This window comes from Calypte anna, chromosome 15, assembly GCF_003957555.1.
Source record: "Calypte anna isolate BGI_N300 chromosome 15, bCalAnn1_v1.p, whole genome shotgun sequence".
Taxonomy (NCBI): Eukaryota; Metazoa; Chordata; class Aves; order Apodiformes; family Trochilidae; genus Calypte; species Calypte anna.
This window is the reverse complement of record NC_044261.1, coordinates 9696725-9711055: the sequence shown is the minus strand read 5'-3', so window position 1 is coordinate 9711055 and position 14331 is coordinate 9696725. Positions and strand designations below refer to the sequence as shown.

Sequence of the window (14331 nt, the reverse complement as noted above, 5' to 3'; positions counted from 1 at the left end):
ACTCTGCTCATCACTGTGGAATTCCTGGTATGAGAACGCGGAACTTCAGGACAGACAGAGGATCCTTGCTGAACTTCTGCAATCATGAAGGCAGTGATTTTAATTGTCCTAATCAACATCACTTTGCTGTCTTCAGGTAAGGCTGGTGCAGAGAGGGAAGAAGAAAGGTGACCTCTAGAAGGGTTACTAGGATACAAGCCCTAATACAGGCTTTTGATTTGTTTTCTTCTGTGCACAGAAATTGGAGCTAGAGTTGTGCCTGTGATTTCCATTTTCCTGTATTTTTCTGTCTGATCATTGGCAGATGTGAGTTTTGAAGCTGCTTGATATACTGGTTTCTTAGAAATTCAGTGAAGGTTTGTTTCCTTTAAATTATTGAGCTCTGTGTACTCATTAACACTGTCAAAATGAATCTGTGTATTTCAAGCTACTCCCCTCTAAAACTACAACAGATTCTTTTTGGAATTGTGCTGTATTAGTGTCGAAAACAGGTGGAGTGCAAATGTCTGATGCTATGCTCAGAGAAAGAAAAAATGTGTTTTAACTGTAAACATTTATTTGGGACAGTGTTTTTTTAATACTAATAGATCATCAGAGAGCTGAAAGCTTGAACATCTGGAAATGACAGTGCTAGAGATGTTGTAGTGTTTTCTATCCATCCAGTCTCAGTTTTCATTACATGGTACAAGATTCTCTCAAGTTACACAAATACATGGAATTTCTCTATGTAGTAATAGTAATCATTGCATTTTTCTCCTTAAATGTGCATCTTCTTGAGATGTATCTGACATATTTCAGAGTAGAAGGCATTTAATAAGAAGAGTACATAATAAGTCATAGTACACACAAGAATGAATAATTGGAGCCTAGAGCACAAGAGGAAATTTTGTTGGCATGTTTGGACTCCCTTGGGGTGTAGCTTCATTATCAGTTTAAACCAACCAACCTCCTAACTCCTCCTGGAAAGGGAGGTTTCACCTTCTCCTCCACTCTAATTGCATCTTCCTAACACTTTATCTCTGTGGGGACTGTTTTGATAGTCTTTTTTTAATTGGTTACTTAGTTTTCAGCTGGAAAAAGATCTGACAAATGAATAGTTCAGTTTTGCTGCAGTGCACCGTGTTCAGATTGTTTAATGCCTTTGTTTGGCATCCAGAAATTAAGGTAATAATTACTAACTTCCTTCTTGGAAGATGTAAGATACAGAGGCTCTCATTGTTACTGTATGTTCCATACTCTGTTCATCACAGTACATAATTCTTCATTGTCAGTAACTAAACTGCCCTTAGTTTTTGTCTTTATAGTGAGTATTGTCATGGTAGATAAACCTGTCAGTCTTGAGGGAAATCCAGCAAGTTAGTTTTCATTGCTGAGGAAACATTTAGATAGCAGATTGTTTAAAACCAAAAGAAGATCCAAGACACAGAATTGCCATCATAATTTCAAATATTCCCAGATCCTCATTTCCTGGATTAAGAGATTTGGTTTCTACTGTTATAAACTAGCATTTAATTGTGAACCTCTTCCAACTTAAATTTTTCCTCCTTCTCTTCTAATTTAAGGTTTTCCGACCCTGGAGCTCTGATGTGGGTCTTACTTTTTAAAATCAGGTAGTCCTTGTCTGGTAAGAAGGTTGGGAGGAAATACTATTTTAATAAAGCATTGTGCTCAGTGGGAAATGCTGTTCTAACAGAGCATGTAGCTCACTGCTGTGAGACAGCTGGGACTTGGAGCACCAGTCATTGTTTAAAAGATAACAGTCCCCTCTCTAAAGATTAAATTCAAAACAGCTAAAGCAACTTGATCCCCACCCAACGTCCTCCTTCCATACAGTTTGTTCTCTTGCAGACTTACTGCTGACTCTCTAGAACTTTGTATCAAATATTAAGATTGGGATGGATAAATTGTGCATGGGAATGTGTGTGTGAAAGCACCAGAGGAAACAGCAGATCAAAGGTTAAAAGAACAGCCTGTGTTGATAACCAAGGACACAACTGACAGCAGTAAAACCCAGGGGAATGCATTGTTTACATCAAGACTGAAAGGTCTGTGCTCTGATAAGGTCATATCAGAGTTGACTTTTTAGGAGAAAAACTTTGGTCTGAAAACAGGAAGATGGTAACAAGGTCACCCTACTCTAAGTGCCATTCCTCTTCTTGCTGTCCCACCAGGAAAACACATAGCCCTAAAGATGTTCTTACCTTTGTTTTCTCATTTTGGGTGGCAGCTTTGCCTAAGATTCACAGAAGAGGAAGCAAGGAAGATTCTGAGGCAAAAGATCACACCATAATAACTGTTGAATCTTGAAAAATAACCTTAAAACTAGTTTGTTGCTGCCAGTCAAGAGGAAGCAAAGAGATACAGTAAAGACTCAGTAGCCAACATCAGTTGTCCACTATGCTGGACAAAAGTGACCTTGGTCAGGCTGCTTGGGCACAGCTCTTGGGTGCCTGGAAGTTTGTGGATATGTATGTGTGAGTGAGCCAAATCAACTTGCTTGTGAAGTTCAATAAAAGAAAATAACTTCTCTTTTCCACAAGGTCTTAAGCTGAGGGATGTTTTTTACCCACTACACCTACAAATATTGACTTTTTTGATCCTACAGGGAAGAAATTCCGGTGGTGCACTCTCTCTGACCTAGAGCAGAGGAAATGTGCTGAGCTGTCCAAAGCACTTATGGTTGTGGTGCCCCTTGCTACTGCCAATTCATTTGCCAGGATTTCTTGCATCAGAGCTCACAATACCTATGACTGCATTGATAAAATCAGGGTGAGTGCACAGAGATAAAAACTGATTTTGAGTCCAAATCTTCTTTTGAAGAAATAACTGGTGAACAGAATCCACTGGAGAAAAGGTACTGAAATGATGGCATTGCATAAATGAAAAAGTACATGGTATCTTGAGAGGCAAGAATTAAAACTAGTTAGCATTCTTCTAGATGTACTATTTTACCCCACCTAATGTCCTTGCAATCTCCAGGAAATAAATAAAAAGCTGCTTGGAAATAAATGGACAAAACCAAACTACTAAATTAAAATGTGCTGTGAGTGTTCCCTTTGGTTGTGGGTTTTGATTCTACTCTGTGTATAATGAATATTTCCTCTTCCCTTTCTTTCCTGCTATTTTTAGCCCCTGGCCAATCTTTTCTGAAGTAAAGAACAAAGCCTTATTTCATATAAACATCCTTAATTTGAATAAAATCAGACATCAGGCTATTTGTAAGTCTGAGCTCTATACCAGTTCTGAAATGATATTTTCATAATGCTGTATGGTATGAGTAAGATCACAATGGAAAAAGAAGATAAACATTTCCAGTATAATAATTGCAGTAACATACCTAAAACTTGATTGAAATAGAGAATTTCAGTTTTCATTTTTATTCTTCAATGGAGTCTGAATCTAACCTGGAAAATTAAACGAGGAAAACCTTTCTTGTTGGTTAAGGGATTAATTTATTTTGTGCTTTTATTAATTCCTGCAATTTCTGTTAATAGACTTCATTTTCATTTTCCAGCTGGCTATGGAAAGGTTACAGCCAGGAGAACTCTCAGAAAGATTTAGGGTCTTGGGGAGGCAGTAGGAGGAGATATGTGTTGCCTTTGTCTTCAATTGGCAAGAGAATTGTGGTTTTGGAATTGAAGGACTAAAGAAAAGGTGAGAAAAGGCAAAGAACAGGTGTTTCTTGAACATAACTCAGCTTCTGTTGCTAGCCTTTCACCATGCTTAGTTGCAGAGATAGAATTAAAACAAAAGCCAATGTTTGTAAAAGTCACAGGAGCAGAAAATCTGCTCTTGAAGCTGCTCTGTTTTTTTCCCTATAAACACACTTGTTTTGATGGCTTTGCTGTTGTTTTTAAGGTGAATAAAGCAGATGCTGCCTCCTTGGATGCTGGAGATGTTTACTCTGCTGTGAAAGTGTATGGTTTGACAGTGGTGGCAAAGGAGATCTATGAGCAAGGTAGGTTTATAAAGCAAAAGAATAACCTGTACTTCTGGTTTAGCTGTAAAAACACAGCTCAAGAATTCTGGGAAAAAAAGTCTGTGTTTTCATTCCTGTATAGGAGCATTGAGGTGACTATCAACTGTTTCTAAAACACTTAGTGCCAATGAATCAAGTACCAGAGGTGCTTTGGATCAAGCAGCCTTTCTATCTGCAGGACTGTCACTAGGACAAATTGTCCCTCTCTGCCCCTATCTGCAGCACCAGTGTACTGGGGTTCTACACCTTGGAGGGCATGGAGGGGTTTTATTCCATCTGTGTCAGTTCTTATACCACCCTCTCTATTAAGTCTTTAGGAGATCAGCTTCTCTCATTAATTAATTACCTCCTTCATCAAAAGACAAGAATATAATGTAGAGAATCTTGTTATGGTAAGGTTCCTATTTATTCCTGGCAGACCTGAACAGTCTGTGCATTGTATGCTTTATAAGGCAAGAATAAATAAGTCTGAGGTTAAATCAAGCATGTAGTGGAAAACACTTGTGGGACATGAATCCGAGAATGAAGCCAAATTAGCAGATGAAGGTGGGAGGAGGCTAGCAAGGGGAGAGTGTGATAACAGAAGTGAATTCTTTTTTGGCTGAAGAACCATGAAATTGTAATGGAATTAATATATTTCAAGTGGTAACTATATTCTGAGGATAAGACCTAAGTTTGTTCCATTACAATACCTAAACAGAGTGATACAAATGCTCAAAATTCCTGAGAAGCAGTTTAGCATTTGCAACAGATGATGGAGCTGAATGATCTTGTAAACCTTTTCCATGAGATTTTTACATCCTTGGTTTGCACATCACTTGTATCACTCAGTTTGACAGGGTGCCACGTGGCCAGTGTATGGTAAGGTTCCTGGGATGAGTACCTCCATTTTACATGGCTAAGGTTTTTTTTTCCCTAGCTATGTTCACAGAAGTAGTTGAACTCCTGTATACAGATGGAAGCTGCAGAATCAAAACTTAATTATTTCTATTATGTATTTTGTCCTGTCACAGGAAATTGTGTGTTTGCTGTGGCCATTGCCAAACAAGGAACTCTGGATATCCAGAGGCTACGAGGTACACGCAGCTGCCACAGTGGAGCCAGATGGACCTCAGGCTGGAATATTCCACTGGGATTTCTCCTTGCAAGAAATGATCTTTCCTGGGATAAAGCACAACCTCTGAGCCAAGGTAGGTGATAGGAGCCATAGGGCTATGTCTCTGCCCACAGAAGAAGTGAGTGAACTGCAAAAGATGTAGAATGAGATGAGCTATGTGGAAACTGGAAAGCTTTTTTGATGAGGTATTGTCTTGGGAGTGTTTTTGATGGTGGCTCTTAGCTCTTTTCAGAACTTTTCTAGGGATCTCAAAGCAGCAAAACTGTTACCAAGCAAGAAATCTTTGTGTTCTGTATGCAACAAGGAACAAATCTTTGCAGCATCTAGCCAGCACAAAGTTTTGTTTTCTCTTTTTGAAGCACCATAGTCCTAGTTATGCCCATTATATGTTTGGCCCTTTTCCTTCTTCCATTTTTTCCCATTTTAATTTTTCTTCCTTTTTTTTCCCCCCCCCCCAACATCTCCAGTGATCAGTGAGTATTTCAATGCCAGCTGCATCCCTGGGGTTGGTGTTTCTGCTCCTCGACTGTGTGCTCTCTGCCAAGGACAAAAATCCTTTGTCAGAGACAAGAACCACTTCTGTGAGACAAGTGGGAATGAACCCTTCTATGACTCTGAGGGAGCCTTCAGGTGAGCTCTGTGACACTGGTACTGAAAAAGAATTTGTGAGGGAGGAAAAGCCAGGTAATATCTTAACAGGATGGCATTTGTCTCTGCAGTTGCTTGAAGAACGGAGTGGCAGATGTTGCTTTTTTAGATCATCTGACAATTCTGAGTGCCACAGGTAATAATCCTAAAAACTCAGATTTCTTTTAACTTCTCTCAGTGCTCTTTTCTGCATCGGACTTTGGGGGATATGCCTATGTTTTTGTTATTTCTGAGGAAAATTCAATCTCTGCAAGCAGTTCAGTGATACTTCTTGGCTCTCCACACAAGTCAGAAGGAAACAGAAGGTTCAAGAGTAAGTGAGCAGTAATTGCTCACAGCAGATTCTCAGAATAGGAGCAGACAGATGTTTTTATGCAGATGATTCCTTAACCTGAAGTCCCTGATGCAGCTGTCAGTGTTGCATTGCCTGAGTTATAAGATTCCTTTTAAAATTTTTTGTTTTGAACTGCTAAAATGTGAAGTTCTTGCACATCTGTTTTGTGTTTTTAAACTCAGTTGAGCTTTGTAGCCAATTTTTAAGGTGATTTGCAGTAGTATTTGCAGTTAAGTATTTCTTAATATACATATTTACGGGGGTACAGCTTAAAGAGTATTTTGGAGTACCTCTGGCTGAAGTTCCTCTCTTTGTTAAGAGAAGAGCAAAGACAACATTCCCAGATGTGCTTGGTACACTGTGCTGCTTGCATCATCTCCTCTGAAAAATTTTTTACCTATCATCTCTGTGCCTGCTGCCAAGTCATGTCTCACTTCACAGAGCCAGGAGTGTCCTGTTGTTTCAGAGGCAGAACTACAGGAATATGAACTCTTATGTCCTGATGGGACTACAGCTCAACTGACTGAATACAGCACCTGTAACTTGGGCAGGGGGCCTGGCCATGCCATCATCACCCGACACAACTTCCAGAAGATCACAAACAAATTTCTTACCATGATCCAAGTAAGTGGATATTGTAAGCCAGATATGTCTAGACACAAGCTTTTATTCCATCTTTGTGTGGAGATTGTCACCCAGTGGGCTTTTTTTCTTGAGAAATGTGTAGTTATTGTGAAAAAGGACTAAAAAATTGGTTGTTCCGAGAGGGACAACTTTGTTTGTTGGAAGGACAACCTCCTTCCAACCTCCTTCCTTCCAATTGGCTTTTGGAGGAAAGTTTTGTTTCTCTCTAAAGCATTCTTCTTCATATCAAACCACTAATATGAATGGAGGGGAAGATGAGGCAGCTTGTGACTGAATTTGTTGCAATTAAAAATGTTGTTCTTGTCCTAGCGCCTCTTTGGGCGAAGAGGAAGGGAAAGAGCCAGGTTTGAGCTCTTCACTTCAGCACCCTACGGGGGAAAGAATCTGCTGTTCCGGGATGCCACTCAGCACCTGCAGCTTCTGGAGGAACAGCTCGAAATTGCCTATGTCCTTGGTCTGGATTATGTGGCTCTTCTTAAGGGGCTTGGCCATGAAGGTGAGAAGCCTTTCAGAAGACTATAGCTAAGGAAAGGGAAGAAGAAATCCTCTTTCCATGTTATTCCTCCCTGCCAGGCATTAATGCATAGACCTAAACATGCCCTTAGAAAAGAACAGGTTGGTGCCAAGGTGACATGATCTGGCACTGTGCTCTTCCCTTCTGATGCAGGGAGCTCTTTGGACAACAGCGTTGTGCGCTGGTGCTGCATCAGTGATGCTGAGCTTCACAAGTGTGAGGAATGGGCACTGAGCATCAAATCCGACCCACTGGTCTGTGTCCAAGCAAATTCCATGACCAAATGCATTGAAATGATCAAGGTATGAGAACTCCCTCTGATCAGTGTATAAGACCACACAGGGTGTGTATGTCGCTGTTAGAGCTGAATAAGAGGAAAAATAGCTTGTACACTAGAGCTACACCAGAGGAACCAGTGGGAATGAGAGGAAATTTATGCAGAGGAATTTCCAGCCAGCGGGGTAGTGCAGCTGGTTGGTTACACAATTCCTGTTTTTGTTTTTCTCTATAATTTTGTTGACAGAGTAGTGAGGCTGATGCAGTCACCCTGGATGCAACACATGTCTACATTGCAGGGAGGTGTGGATTGGTGCCTGTGGCTGCAGAGTGTTATGGTAAGTTCTCATGTAAACTGAGCAAGAAGGGAGGGAATCAAAAAAGAATAATTAAAAGTATAACTAAATTTCCACAGTTTGTGATGTTTCATGGTGGAAGCAGGAATCAATATGTATGTCCAAGTACTCTTTCCCACTTTTCCACTGAGTGGCCCTGGCACCTGGTCTGGCTGTTTATTATATCTCAGAGATGCTGACATAGCTCAAGAGGATTGCAAGTATTTTGATGGGGTGCTGCCATGTAATAGGAATGACAGCAGTCACAAGATGCTTAATGGTTGTTTTTTCTCTCCAGGGGGAGATTGTGCCCCAGCTGTTGAGAACAGAGAAGAGACTGGGAAACTAATTAATCTCAAGTACAAAGGTAACAGAACAACTTTGAGAAGGCAAAAAGTTCAGGTTATTCTGAGACTGCTTCTAGGATTTATGTAAGAATGTATTTGCATGTTGGTTTGGGAAAGAATATACTGTACATATTCAGTAGGAGCTTTACAGGTAATGCAGTTAGGGCAGGAGCTTTGTGGCTAAACAAAGAATGCAGATCCTCTACTGTAACTGAGGATATCATGCCAGGATGAGGGAGGGAGGGAAGAGGGGGCTGTACCTGTCTGGAATACCTAATTGACTTGGTATAACTGGTTCTTGTCATCGTTTTACAGCACTGCCACCTGTTTATGCTATTGCCCTAGCTAAGAGAAATGCTAAACAAATCAACATCCATAACCTTAGAGGAAGGCGATCCTGCCACAGTCACCTGTATAGTCCTGCAGGATGGCTACTGCCTTCCAGATACACAGTGGGAGCTCTGGAGAATGATACTGAGAACTGCAACATTGGCTCTGGTAAGGACTGCTTGGGTTTATTTGTTGACTAGGTCATGGAAATCTGAAACCCCAAATTTGGGAGTGAAGTGGAGATGGTTTTCCCATGTGTGAAGGAGCCTTGGAATACTTTGCTTCAGTCTCACCACAGTTTTCTCTACTCAGTTTATCAGAACTACTTTTGGAAGGGCTGCATGCCAGGAGCAGATGGAAGCCTGTGCAAGGTGTGCATTGGAGACAGTGAGGTGGAAGGGGCTCGAGTCTCTAGCAGATGTGTGGCAAGTCACAATGAACGTTACTATGGCAATATGGGAGCACTCAGGTAAGCCTTTTGTCAGAGTCAGAAATGCAAATCAATAGCCAGAATTGGTGTATTATTTTGCTGATATTTTTCCTTGGATTGTTTTTGTTGGTTTGGTTTGGTTTGGCTTTGGCTTTGGCTTTGGTTTTCCTTTATTTTGTTGAGCAACTGTGTATAAACTGTATATAACTTTTGCTAGCAAATATTTTGTTTTGATTGCTGTTGCTATGAGATGTTCAGCTGGTTGGTGATTTCTCAGGAAAACATCTCCAGAGCAAAACAGGGATTCTGTACATGTAAGGCTTTGGGGCATTGGTGCTAACACATGAAAGAGAAGGGATGAAAGATAGTTACAAGGTCAGAGAGCAGAGGTGGTGCAGTAAGAGCCAGTGCAGGGTACAGGAGGTAATTAAGTAGACTGGAGATATTAAAGAGCATACTTGAAGAAGAGGCAGAGTTTAAAGGTAAAAGCTGTTATATATTCTATATAATATACTTAGTTGAATTGCATTCTCATTCCTGGATAGGCACAGGTTGAGGCTGCATGGATGTGGTGCCAGAACTTTGTCTTGGGAGCTGCTTTAAGGGATAGGAGGGCTTGTTTTATCAAATATGGGAACACTGTCCACCAAGGTCTGTACTGACATCACTAACTTGTTCCATATAACCACCCATGTAATTACAGATGAGGGGAACACTTCCAGCTACTCCTGTTTTAGCTTCAGATGACTGTCCAAAACATCAGTATTTGTGTCTGTCTCTGATAACCTCTTGTTTTTTTCCCTGCAATAGGTGCCTCGTTGGCAATCCCAGTGGAAGAAGCTTTGGAGATGTTGCTTTTCTGGAACATTCTAACCTGCTTCAGAACATAAAGAGTGAGATGCAGATATTCTCTTTTCCTTTGAGAATGTTTGTTAGTGTCAGTTACACACAGTGACCATCACTCACAAGGATCAGCTTTTACAGTTTTAATCTAAGTCAAGGAATGTGTAGTTGTGACTGAAAAATTGCAAGAATCTTCCTGGATGTAGACATTACAGTAAAGCTCAAAATTCAGATACTGTTTGGCTTTAGAGAGGAAAGAGGAAGAACTGCTGAGTGCAAAGATAAGGGTGTGTGTTGGGGGGGGGGTAATCATCCTTGGACATGGCACTTATTTTTGGGGACTCCAAAGCTTTAAAAAGCAAGTGACTTGTCCCATACTTTCTCCCATAGGCAGCCACAGTACATGTACCTGTTTTTATAATCAGAGTTTCAAGAATGAAAATGGCAGCTAAAGGTGATGCCACAGGCTGTTAGTGCTGGGAGATGTTCTATGACTTCCTTATGATTCAGCAGCTTCCTTATGCAGTTTCACAGGCACTTATGGAATAAACAGTCCAAACAGCTTAATAGGTAAAAATACTGCAATTTATTCTGCCTTTTGCAGTTTCTAAACCAAGTGTTACTACACTGTGAAATATTTAAGTTCTTCAGGGAAATGCTGATCTTTGATACAGTCTAGCAATTGGATTTCCTTCATAAAAATGGTTTGTTTACAGAATCTTAAATCTCTTTAATTTCTTAAATCATGCCTACTGCTCTAGCAGCCAAAATATGCTTTTTGTAGAGAGGGAACCCCCCCATTTTGTTTAGCCTGATAAAACATGCTGAAATTCAATTTAGACAATTTCAATAACAGAAGAGATTTTTCTAAAAGGGGAATCTCTCTAAAATCAAGTGGAGGTATAAGGGCCTGGAAACCCACAGGAATTTACTCAGCAAGGAGCAGTTTGTTTGGGGAGGCAGATGACATGCAGGCTGAATTGCTTTCTTTGCAGAAAGCAATGTGATTATGATAAGGAATGATAAGCTGTGTGCCTTGATATTACTTTAGTTTTTAGTTAATAGGTGAAGCTTAAGGTCACTGGCCTGTTTCCTCAGTGAAAACACTACTCTGCTGTGTTCCTAATGAAAGACCACAAAGCACATGGCATTTATTTTGAACACATTAACTAAATGTCTTCCTCTCAATTTTTGTCATTTCCCATGAGATTCACCCTGTCTTCTGCTTTAATTTTTTTAGAAGGATTTGCTTTTACTTCATTCTCTTTCAGATCTGGATAGTTCTGGTTGGGCAAAAGGTTATAGCCCTACTGACTTTGAACTCCTGTGTCCGGATGGAACACGTGCAGCAGTCACAGAATGGGTGGGCTGTAACCTTGGTCCCATTCCCCCAAGCACAGTCATGACTCGACCAGTCACTGTCACTAAAATCCATGACTTTCTAATGAAATCCCAGGTAAGACAGGTGACAGGGAAAAAGTTAGCATGTTATCACTTGGGATCTACAACTGCTGAACACCCTGTCAAAATCAAAAGCTTAAGATACTAAATGCAGAAAGTACCTTCAGGTCCAGTATGAAATCTGCTTTTCACAGGAGATTGAGAAAGTAATTATGTGAATTCTCTAAAGGGACATTTTGGCACCAATTGCCATTCTGCAGTGGTCATACTTTCACTGGGAATAAAGCCACTGCCAAAACTGCTTCTTTTTATACAATAAGGACAGTGCTAGGTAAAAGTGGAACCATTATTTTTCTGCTTGTATCTTGATACTGAGACTCACCAGCTTAACCTTGCTATTCATGAACCATGCTGTGGAATTTATTTCTTTTCTGTTTAGGAGTCTCTGGGAAGCAAACTGGATTCTGAATTCCATCTCTTTCAGTCATGGAAGTATGGTGAAAGTGATCTGCTTTTCAAAGATAGTACTCAGTACCTTGTTCATGCAAGTCACATGAGCTATCAAGAAATTCTTGGAGTGCCTTTCTTTCAGCTGGCAGAATCAGTGTTTAATTGTACACCTGCAGGTAAAGTTCTTAATTTTTGATAGAAGAATGCAAAGAAGGAAGCCTTGTGTGCAGTGCTAGCCTTTTGTTTAGACTGTTCTAAATCCTGTTAGTAACAATTTTTTAAAGAGTATTGAGTTTGGAGCTCCCTTACAGCCTCTTGCAACTCCAGTCCAAAAGTGTTGAAACTGGAGCTCTGCAGGAACAGAATAAACAAAACATTTTAGAGCAAATATGAACTTACTGAAATAGAACTGCTTTATTCCCACTCTGAAATTTTCCCCATCAATTCCAAAGATCAGTTCTGTGAAAAGGGAATATAATGTTAATCTGGATATGCCAAACTTGGGAAAAAGATAAGAAATTCTATATTTAATTGTCTTTTTGAGGTTAATTCAATAAATAATTTCATTTTTAAAAAGAGTGCACTAAAGAACTCAAGATCAAAACCTTTATGAACTTAAGGAATAATTTTTTCATTATTTTTAACTGAAAGCTGTATGAAGTATGCATTTAGCTGTTACTAAACCCAAAACTGTCTATGAGACAGTCAAGCTCTTCTAGGATGTGAAAATTTGTGTTGAAGTAAATTAAGATTATATGGTTAGTTAGACTTCAGTGAGTCTACTTTATTGAAGAGCTGGAATTCAAAAGATTAATTTTACCTCTATTCTGCTGTTTTGTCACTAGTATCTGAATTATTTGTTATTTTTCAAGCTGATACCATCTGTAAGTGTATACTTTCTTACTGGTTTGTAGGCATCTTAGACTTCTGCAAACAGAATATCTGCACATCCTCATTGACCTGACAGGGGCTTGGCAAGGCACAAGTATCACCATCAGTGTTGAAAACAAGGAAGTATTCAAGTCTGACCTGTCCATACCAGAAGAGAAATGTATGCTGAATATGGTTTTTTAAGTAGATTTTATGTTTATGATAGCATAATACTACTCATCTATCACCCCTTTCTTGTTTGGAGCATGGCATCAGTGGAACAGCACAGCCCAGTCTGCATGACCCACAGCACAGATCAGCAATTCCATACAAGCACCCTGGAGAAAATGGCATTTTTGTGGAAAGAGCAGGGCCAATACCACGGACTAAGTACAGACTGGCATGTGTGGCACAGGTTAGTTGGCAGCAGTTTGCCTTGCTTCTCTTATAACCTTTCCATGCAAAAATAAAAAGCAACCAAGAGCTGACATTTTGGTGGGCCACTTGGTTTGGACATTGTTGTCCTCTGTCTGTGGTTTGGGTGCAGTTAGACAGTCCTTGCTGAATACACATGGATGCTATAGGTTGTGATTGCTATCAGATTCTGTAGTCTTTTCTGCTTTTAACTGTGAGGAGTGTGTTTGCTTCTTAAACCAAGGATTTATACTAGTGAATCAAAATATTTATCTCTCACAAATTAATGTATTTGTAAATGTATAAGACATCTAATAGCCAGAACTGGATGCCTGCAGCCTTAGGGTGGAGGTAAGCAAAGCCTCTTAGTCCTTGTCAAAAACTGCAGGTGGAAGCAGGATGCTGATTTAGTTCTCTGAGGTGCTCCCTTCTCTTCTTCTCTGGTGCTCACCTGCCATCTGCAGGCCCCACCTCACACTGCACTTCAGCCAGAGAAGAGAGTTTTATGAAATGCATCTGCCAGCTGAGCCTGGCCAAAAGCAGCATGCAGATGAATAGCAATGAAATGAAAATCTGGTAATACACAATATTTTATGGGCAATTTTTGTCTGCCATAGAAATTCCAGATGCTTAATAAGCCTTTTTTGGAGCTGTTGTGCTTCAGCTTCAGTTTCAAAGCATCAGGCAGCTGAGCACAGCTTTGAACCTTGCAGGAACTGTGTGGCTCCTGCCATTCCTACCTTAAGAGATGTTAGGATCATGCCTAAAACCCCCCAGGTCTGCTTGTGTTCCTGTTAAGTTACAGCTATGGATGAAGGAACACAAGAATTGGTGCTCCCTGCCTTGCTAATAGCCTACCCAGTCACTGAACAGTGTTCAGCTCCTTGGAGATCTGACCTCTTCCCCACATCTATGCAATATAGAAATTTATTGATACAAGCCTGAAGAAGGCCTTAAACAGAAAGGTTCTCAGAAAAATTTATTTCCATAAATTAAAAATACACACAAAAGAAACAGTAAAATTTTAGATTCACACAATATTGAACAAAAACAGAATGCCAAGAGCATGATGGAGGCTAATGGCACAAGTGTACAAGTTCTCATTGAGCTATTTGTTAACTTGATAGCATCATAATGACTTTTAATCCACAGTTACCATTCATATTCTAGAAGAGCACCTGGAACATAACATACCAAAGGCCCACCTCAAAATCAAACACAACAAATGAGAACTGCTTGCAGAAAATCATATCCAGCAAGCAACAGAACTCAAAATGTATGCAATCACAAGGCCACCAGGCAAATGCTGTAATATACATTAGGTAGCCTTAGCTGCTCCAGTTGTAGCACGATGAGAATGAGCCTTTTTTATTATTTTTAAAGTGATTTTTCTACCCC

General features: G+C 40.1%; 1 protein-coding gene across 1 annotated transcript; it reads left to right on the top strand.

The window, feature by feature from the left end:
• On the top strand, positions 1-12971 carry LOC103536677 (melanotransferrin). Its single transcript, XM_008502872.2, has 17 exons — positions 1-136; positions 2606-2769; positions 3859-3958; positions 4993-5169; positions 5564-5726; positions 5816-5880; positions 6545-6702; positions 7033-7219; positions 7391-7539; positions 7761-7851; positions 8147-8215; positions 8511-8693; positions 8838-8994; positions 9766-9848; positions 11070-11254; positions 11639-11825; positions 12564-12971. The coding sequence occupies exons 1-17, from the start codon at positions 85-87 to the stop codon at positions 12611-12613; spliced, it is 2220 nt and encodes a 739-aa protein (XP_008501094.2). The 5' UTR covers positions 1-84; the 3' UTR covers positions 12614-12971.
• Positions 12972-14331: the final 1360 nt, after the last annotated feature.

Coding starts and splice junctions, on each gene's coding strand:
- LOC103536677 (XM_008502872.2), top strand. CDS start 85: ATGAAGGCAGTGATTTTAATTGTCCTAATCAACATCACTTTGCTGTCT. Junction 5,881..6,544: donor GACAATTCTGAGTGCCACAG/GTAATAATCCTA, acceptor CTGTTGTTTCAG/AGGCAGAACTACAGGAATAT. Junction 8,694..8,837: donor GAACTGCAACATTGGCTCTG/GTAAGGACTGCT, acceptor TTCTCTACTCAG/TTTATCAGAACTACTTTTGG.